General features: G+C 33.6%; 1 protein-coding gene across 2 annotated transcripts; it reads left to right on the top strand.

Annotated features, from left to right (window-relative positions):
- Positions 1-2,953: 2,953 nt before the first annotated feature.
- LOC106779009 (uncharacterized protein At4g28440) lies at positions 2,954-7,351 on the top strand. Of its 2 annotated transcripts, none has more exons than XM_014667025.2 (3): positions 2,954-3,091; positions 3,657-3,889; positions 6,835-7,351. In XM_014667025.2, the coding sequence occupies exons 2-3, from the start codon at positions 3,667-3,669 to the stop codon at positions 7,023-7,025; spliced, it is 414 nt and encodes a 137-aa protein (XP_014522511.1). In that variant the 5' UTR covers positions 2,954-3,091; positions 3,657-3,666; the 3' UTR covers positions 7,026-7,351. The 2 variants fall into 2 exon arrangements, with proteins under 2 accessions (XP_014522511.1, XP_014522512.1); XM_014667026.2 differs by having other exon boundaries at positions 2,994-3,127.
- Positions 7,352-9,048: the final 1,697 nt, after the last annotated feature.

Genomic DNA, 9,048 nt, shown 5'->3' with positions numbered 1-9,048 from the left:
TTGAAAGTGTGGGGTCCGGTGCCTTAATGCCCTTGAGCTTTGTGATTGGACTTTTATTTTCAATGGGAGAAAAGTGTTGCAGCTTACATTGGGTCTCGACTTTAGATGCTGATATGGTGATTCCTTCTTTTTGAAAGAAGAGAATTAATTTCTTTGCTTTGACGAAAAAGTGAAACATGGTTACGGGTTGGTGATGATTAAAGGAGGGCTCCACTAGTTGAATGTGGGTTCACGGTAATGGCTGGAAGGAGTAGCTTTGCTTTTATTTTGAAAGGATAAGAAGTAGAATAGGTGGAAGTAGAAGCTGTCACATGGTGATGGGATGGGAAGGCACATTTTTAGTCTACTTTATTCCATTCGGTGGGACCGATTTGTTGCCCAATTGCACCAAGTGTTTCCGTGAGTTGAAGAGAACATTAATTGCTTTAGAAAAAAAAATCCTTGTTGCATCTAGAAGTGATGGCTTGATTAGGTGATTTTGTCATGGCGCTGGAGTTATTTTAGGAGGCAATTGTTTGCTTTCTTCAAGAAGAAAACGCAGGTTGATTCAAGCATTAGATAGGTGCACTCGGTTTGATAGCTTGGTTGGTTGGAGGAGGTCATGGCCAGAAGTTAGTTTTAGGCCACTTGAATTTTCAAACTTCTTTTAGTAAGTGCATTGGAGGTCACGTGATTGGGTGGAGGAAAACTATATTCACTCATTTCTTTGCTTTTAAATATTTGGCATAGTATATTGTCTTTTGTTTCATTTTTTTTTGTGTTGCATTTAATTTAATTTAACTTTATTAGATAGTTGTGTGTGATAGTGTTGGTGTCTAGAATTTTATTTTGTTTTTATTTGAATGTTGTTTAAGGTTTTTAAGAGTGTTATATTAATTATCATGATAGTGAAATTAGTTTGTTTGCATCTATGTTTTTATTGAGTTCTTTAATTTTTGCAAACCTTCACAACCCCCCCCCCCACTTCGTGTTAGACTCGATTCTGAACCGCAAAAATTGGTCCTTGAGAGACGACCTAGGAGTCACTTCCTAGCTATACTGCATTTCTTATTATGCAATCAAATTTGATTGGGCGACGACACCCATCACACCTCCTATTAAGCTTATTTTTATTCAATCTCTCTTCCAAATTCCCAACCTGTTTAATTATGACTCTAAGAGCATTTTGCTTCTCAAGTTCACTAATCCTATGACTTGACATCTTTTGTTCTTAAAAGTTTTTCTAATTTAAGGAGTTTATAGTTTTCACACTTAGACAAATCCAAGGTAAGAGAGGTGAGCAAAAGAGGCTACTTAAGTAACAAGTCTTGCCTTGCCAGAATTGTCTTATGTTAGTGACTAAATACCCCTTAAAGTAAAATTACTTTTAAAAACAAAATACATGACTTTATCACACACAAACAATTGAAGACAAACAAAAGACTAGACCCCGAATTGCGAACAGCTAATGTGACAAGGCTTAGAGTTTAATCTCTTCTAGCCTAAATCACCCCTAAACGTGAATCACAAAAAAATTTAAACACAAGCAATAAAAGTTTTGCCATGTAGGAGCTCAACCTTAGGGGTTATCCTAAAAATTCAATGGTCTTTCATTCTTAAGTAGAGAGGATTGAACCATGTCATGAGGAGTAGCAGGAGGTCTTAGTCTTAGAGGCTTTCAATATGCTCCAAGACCCAAAACAGATTAACTTTGTGAGTGTGGTAGGGTGAAACCCATTGGCAATGGCTTTGCAAAACAGTAAAAGCCACCACAAGTGCACAACCCACCATAATTCGACAATCATTCTAAGTTCAGACAATCAATTCATTGTAGTGTCATGCATAAAGTGTATTGTGTTGGTGAATGACTATGTGTGATCTATGTAAAGGAATAGATGAATATAATGATTGTTCTTTTATTTAAACCAACTTACCCTATTGTTTGTGCTTGTATTTTTATATGTTGCGGTGTTTTTCTTCTTTGGAATGATCATATGGATGTGATCAGAGAAAGATAAGATTTTCCTAAAACAAGCATTGGACGAAGGAGATGATGTTGTTTAGTTAGTTTTAGATTAACTTTATCTATAATTTTATTAGCTAGTTTAAATTTTATACTTGTTATGAATAATTATGAATAATTATAAGTTTATATTTTATACTTTAACATGATAATTGTTCTATCATAATTTGTTATAACTCTTTATATATAGTACTATACTATATTGGGATGTTACAAATAGTATCATAAATTTTAAATAAAGTCAAATATATATATATATATATATATATATATTGATTAAAAGTAAGTATATATATTAGTATGTAAGATAATAAAATTTAATTTTAAATCAACAAAATAATATTTAAGGAAGAGAAAAGTTTTAGTAATTCTGGTCTTGCTCTTAGCTCTGTTTTCAATCTACTTTACTATTTTTTTTTAAAGTTATTTTATTACACTAACAAAAACGTTAACTCAATAATTAATCAATTTAAAAATATTGTTCTCAACTTTTCAGCTTTAAACAATAAATAACTTAAATTTTTACCAGTAAATATTCTCTAAAAGATAACTGATGACACTAATTCGAAAGAAAGTCTGGAGGTATTCAGATTTTTAACATTATTTTTTTTATATAAAACTTTGTAATTAATCAAATCAATTATTTATAAATTTTATATTTTATTTTTAATATTAAAATTAATACATAATTAACATCTTATATATAAATTAAAATTTGAAAGTTTATCTAAACTTAATAAAATAATGTTAAAATTTTAATTCCGTACCGCCGTCTTTTATGGAATTGGGATGCGGTGATATAAATCCAACCGAAGCGACAAACTTTGATACCTAATTCTAACATGTGATGTAATATTAAGTAATATATAGGATATTAAAGTAATAAAATAAAACATCAAGAAATAAAATAAAATATTAAGTAATAAAATAAAATATTTATTTGGTTAATTTTGTTTTTGTGCAAGGTTGATAAATGTTACCTTTGTTTGCATTTATCTCCTTAAAACCCGACCTCGACGCTTGTGTCTCAGTCTCAGTCTCACTTTAGCTTTCAGTTTCAGATCTCTCTTTCATCACACCAATTTCCAGGTCACATTCCAATCTTCAATCTTTTCGCTTTTCTCTGTAATTTTCGTTCCCCTTTTCTTCAATCTCTTACTTTCTATTTCACTTTCATATCTCGAATTTTATGTAAAACAACTTCTCCTTTTAATTCTTGCTTTGTCGAAAGTCTTGTATTTTTTTTCCTGTGAATTTTGTTTGAGTGCATGTTGGAATTTGACTGTTGGTATGGTTTGGATCTTATTCTTGTCGTTGTTGTAACGAATCTGATTTTATTATCAATATTTGTTCCATGGATTTTGAAAATTTCAAAACTTTCTTACCCTTTTAAGCTGGGGTTAGGGTAGGATGATTTTACAGGTTTCGATAAGTTTATTTGGTATCCGCATAACTAGGTTTTTCCCTTAGCTTGAAACTTTGGATGAGAAATGTTGGATAAGCGAGCATTTCTTGTTCAAAACCTATGTACTAAGAAACTGTTAATTAAACCTTTTATATTAGGCTATGTGTTAAGATCTTACAAGATTGGGCTAGCGTGCATTCCTGCTGTTTTTATGTTATCTCAGTTGATGTTTTTGTGGCTTTTGTATAGGATTTGAAACATGGCAGATTCAAAACCAGGATTGAGGAAGCCCGTGTTCACCAAGGTTGAACAGCTTCGCCCAGGAACGAGTGGGCACACTTTAACCGTGAAGGTGGTCAATGTTAAGATGGTGATGCAGAAAGGTCGCTCCGATGGTCCTCAATCCCGTCAAATGCGAATTGCTGAATGTTTGGTTGGTGATGAGACTGGAATGATCATATTTACTGCCAGAAATGATCAAGGTATATATATCACTGCTCTCACAAAGATTCCCCTAGATACATGTTTTCCTTACTGCATTGTGACTGTTATTGTCATCATATTATTTTGTATTACACTCTTGTTGGATTGATCTTTTTTCTTTGACTGGAGGAAGGGGTGTTTGCATACGATTTTGCATGAAGTGATCACATGTCACGAGTCAAGTGTTTTTGATATATTTGTGGGTTTCTTGCATCTTTGTTTAGATGTTTGTTACTTCTTGTATTTTGTCTGTGGTCATGTATCAGGTGCTTTATTTTGTCAATTTCATGGCCATTTGTAATTACTGTTTGGGGTAGACTTTGTGAACCCCATGTTAAGGGAAGATCCAGATGCAAGATCGCCATTGAAATTTGAAAAATACCTCAATCCTGCTCTTGATCTCATCCTTTGGCTGAGGCCTGAGAAGTGTAGAAGCAAAAGAGAAATTGATACAAGTGGTAGCCAGTTTTTAAAGAATTCATACAGCACTACACAGACGTATAGACTATTGAGTGAGAGCAGGATAGAGAAAAGAAAGCTGCAGTTATGTAATGCCTTCTCAGATTTGGATATTCTCAATTCTATTAGTTTTCTTAAAACCTACTACTGCAGTATTTACACTGCTATTTATAGCAGTTAACTCCTAACTACCTAACTGGCCCAGACAGAGGCCTAAATTGGGTTTGTTATCTTAGTAACTCTCACCCCCACCCAGAAAAAAAGATCCACCTTGCCCTCAAGGTGAAGGAGATGATTCAAGGCCTGCTGCAGATTAGATTCTACCTCCCAGCTGTCTTCACAAGGAGGGGGATTGTGCCACATGATCAAGTCTTCTAAATCATCACCTTGTACTACCTGCCTGCATTTGAACTCATTTTCTGGTTGAACTGGAGCTCCATGTCATCAGCTAAGGCCAGGGCAAGAGGTTGAACAAACTGTGGTGCACTGACTGCCTCCTTGAGGAGGGGCACACAAAAAACTGGGTAAATTCTGCGATCCTCCAGTAAATCCAGCTTATGTGTCTCTCAACCTATTCTTTACGTAACATGAAAAAGACCACAATAATGAGGACTGAGATTTTTTATCTGGTCTTTTGTCTTCCGTATGGAGAGCATGTCTTAAAGGGTCGCAAATTAGAAAAACCCAAACTCACCACGTACTCCAGACATTTGCTATACTCATGAACTTGCATTCTCATTCTGCCCTGGGCCTTTAACAAATGCCGCCTTAAATCATTTAGCAGCCCATCATGTTGCTGAGTCAACCTGTTAACCTCTTTTTCCACCTTTTAAGGATTAGTTGTCCCCTTCAACCAGGGTAGAACTTGTCTCCTTGACAGTTGCATCACTGCATCAGCTCCAAAATATCAGCAATCCCTACCATGGCAACTACAAAGAGTGGAACACCTCTACTCTTCTCTGTGCTCTATTTTCTTTAATACACAGCGTGGACAAGGTGCTGCGGAACTTGTTTCTACCGTTCTACCTGCTGGACTAGGTGTTTGAGCCTCAGCATTGCAAAAGGAAACTTAGTGAAAACTCCTCAGAGTCACATATTGCAATCCCCCCAAGCTGATTTTGGGTTGCAAGATTGCCACCAATGGAACCAACCAACCAAGCAAGCATCCTTCCTAAGATCTTCTGCATCATTTCTTCAATCATAGTTTCCAACTTTCACCATGTCTCTCGGGATCTTGGTTCTTATTTTCACCATAGTCTTCCCTACATTTTTTTTCCCACCATTGAATTCCTTGACCAATCCCTATCAATTTGAGATATTCACAGCTCCAAGATCTGAACTTTGGTACTAGCTGATACACTTGGCACCCAGATACACTTGGCACCCAGAATTAATAGAATTCACGCAACAGTACAGGGGAAAAAGAAAGCTGTTATTTTGTAATAATGACTTCTGGGAATCCCAGAGGGTCAGTCCTTTCCTCCTCCATAATGAGTTTTTGTTAAAAACTACTATTGCCGTATCTACCCTGCTATTTATAGAATTTAACTCGTAACTACCTGATTGGCCCATGTAGTCTAACTAATTGACTTTGAGGGTCAGTTGAGTTTTTTCTTATTCCTTATGTTTGCTGATGTGAAGGTTAGAATGGGTAGCAAGTTTGAAATGGAAATTTATACCCACTGATTACTTTCTTTTACGATAAGACTCAGGGATACTTAACATACAAAAATACCTGACTTTATATAAAATGTGTTTTTGGACCATTGATGTTACTAATAAATGAAGTTCAGTCGTCTCATGTTATTGTGGTGATAATATATTATAGAATACTTAATTCTGGCAACTGATACGAAAAATAATTCCCAGTTAGGATAAAAAATTGCTCAATTTTTAGTAACAATTTAACAAAACAAATGTTTTGGAATATAAAATGGAGCGATCAATGGGTTATTCATCGATATAAATCAGTTGTTCCCCTAAAATCAATGAAGGCCAGCTTCTTGAAAGAACAGAGAAATGCAGAAAATTTAAGATAGGTTTAGGGCTTTGTAGGTACACAGACCCTCTGGCCCAAGTACATTCCTTTTCCTCTCAATTCCTGTCTACCATGCTGTCACTTTTTCTCTCCTTTGAATCATCGTAGCAAAATTCGCATGCTCTCCCCACTTCTCCCTATCTCATCGAAATTCTGTTACCATTCCCTCGAGGCACCTTAGTGTGGTATTATGTTCTTTACGCAGGCATTCTTGTTTAGTCATTTGTCTAGTTGTATTTCATGTGAAAGTTCAAATGAATTCCATGTTTAGGAAGAATAATTTCAAAATGCTTTTATGTAGAAATTTCAGATTAAATAGGCATGTAAAGAAATATTTCAATGATGATTTAAAATGTTTGATTTGCAAATAATATATTGTCTCATGCCTTTGAGTAAGTAGAGTTTTGTTTTGATGTTGAACATTTTGTTGTGGCATCACATTTTCAGTGGATTTGATGAAAGAGGGCTCTACTGTGATCCTTCGTAATGCGAAAATTGACATGTTCAAAGGATCAATGCGACTTGCTGTGGACAAGTGGGGCCGTGTTGAAGTCACAGATGCTGCTAGTTTCACTGTGAAGGAGGATAATAACTTGTCTCTTATTGAGTACGAACTGGTGAATGTTGTTGTGGAATAACTTGTTTTGGAAATTGTGGAACTTCTACTTAGAATAAAAACAAATCAAGTTTTTCTATGGGACATCTCAGCATGGCCATCACATTCACCTCAGTTTAGGAATAGAGATTTGAGAAGCCAGTACAGTACCAACACTGCATCTTACTGTTGAACTTCTTGTAGCTTCAACCATTGAACAAACGGTGACTGTTAGTGCAAAAAAGAATATGAGAATTGGCTTCCAAATCATGCTTTTTGTTATGCTATCTCTTGACAATTTTGGATTATGTGTATCAGAATATTCTACATGGCAGGTGAATGTTTATATTTTATGTTACCCTTCGTTTAGTCTCAATCTTTATCGTTCTAGCCTCTGAATTTTTGCGCCAAGAAGTATATCTGGGATCTTATTGCAATATCATCAATTGATTTTAAATTTCTTTTACTGTTATTTCAAAATGGCAGGAGATAATTCTTTGAATAGAGAATCTTGGATGCAAACTTTCTACTTGAAAATTAATTTTCAGGTGCATTTGAATTTTTGTTTCAATCTTTATTTATTTCAATTTCATACCTTGGAAGGCAAGAAAGCCAGGGGAAGGGAAAAGATAGCTAGAGATACAAAGTTATGAAAGACTTCTCCTTTAACATGCAAACAAAGGAAGAAAGCAAAGACTTCTCTTTTTAATTTGGAGAGAAAATAACAAGACAGTTTAATGGATAAAAAAAGTATTTTTATTAATTGCATCTCTTGGTTTATTTCTGTCATTCTATATTCATAATTAAACAACCTCAAAATTCATCTTTCATTCTTAAATCAAACAAAACATCAGAGTTCAAAATTGTGTTTGAAATTTAAATAAATACTAGAGTTTTACATCATTTGGCACACATGGACAAGTATTAAGGATGCAGTTATACTCTAATGGTTCAGCATTATCTGATGTATTTGTTATTGTTACACCACTGCTAATTTTTCAAGAAATGTTCAGTGTAGGTATATCTAATAATGCTAAAGAGTGCATTGTTTGAGGAGTGACTGTGAATAAGATTATATCATTCGTAGAGATGTTGACGCCATGGCTAATCTGCATTTGGAATTTTAGACTACCTAGTGATGAAACTTATCTAATATTTTATACACGTCATTGACAGTTTCTTCCTACACTTTATCAAATTTCTCCTTCCATTCCATTATTTTGGATTTTATTTTCTGAAACACTAAATTAATTTCGAAAATATTTTTATAAAAACACTCAATAGACACTCACCACTTTTACTCCTAAAAAATATTTTCAGAATTGATTTACTGCATTCCGATAAATAAAATTCGGAATGACGAAGTGCATTAAGAGATTTGATAGGATGCAGAGAGAAACTGCACATATCATTTTGGACTTGTGGTTGTCGAAAGCCCTCTCCTTTTATTGACTTCTTATTTTCTCTTCATTTTTTAATGAATTTTAGCTTTCAACATGTTTACAAGTAGTTGATTTTTTTTCCATTTAGTTACAGAATTGGTGAGAGTGGAAAATCCACACATTTTAAGTCATTTTCTTTCTTTAGATATTATAATTCTTAAAATGATAATAGTTTTTTTTTTTAACTTTTTTGAGTTCCACTATAATTTTTAAAATTTGTTCTTTGCAATTCATAAAATGGAGAGGTTTGGTGAAGTTTAATCTAATGTATTCATTATATTAAAAAAAAAAACTATTTGCTGCATTATTAATATTTGAGTTTTAACTAGTTTTCTGTTTTTTGTAAACACTTCAATATTTTAGTTATTATATCTATTAATTTTAGATTCATTCATTCATAGCATCCAATTGTATCCAACCATGAAAAAAAAAAATCAAATTAGGAAGAATCAGATTTGATTGTTCTGAAGTAAAGAAAGATAAAATAAATAACATAAAGAAAAAGATTGATAATTAAGATTTCAACACATTTATAATTTATTATGCCTACAATTATTTTTCATCAATAACTTAAGAAGTTCATAAAGAAAGAAAATCAAAGTAGGAAGGCATAACTGATATATA

The sequence above is a fragment of the Vigna radiata genome, unplaced genomic scaffold, assembly GCF_000741045.1.
Source record: "Vigna radiata var. radiata cultivar VC1973A unplaced genomic scaffold, Vradiata_ver6 scaffold_293, whole genome shotgun sequence".
Taxonomy (NCBI): domain Eukaryota; kingdom Viridiplantae; phylum Streptophyta; class Magnoliopsida; order Fabales; family Fabaceae; genus Vigna; species Vigna radiata.
Note: the sequence above shows the minus strand (reverse complement) of the source record. Positions and strands in the feature narration are given on the sequence as shown.

Coding starts and splice junctions, on each gene's coding strand:
- LOC106779009 (XM_014667025.2), top strand. CDS start 3,667: ATGGCAGATTCAAAACCAGGATTGAGGAAGCCCGTGTTCACCAAGGTT. Junction 3,890..6,834: donor TACTGCCAGAAATGATCAAG/GTATATATATCA, acceptor TCACATTTTCAG/TGGATTTGATGAAAGAGGGC.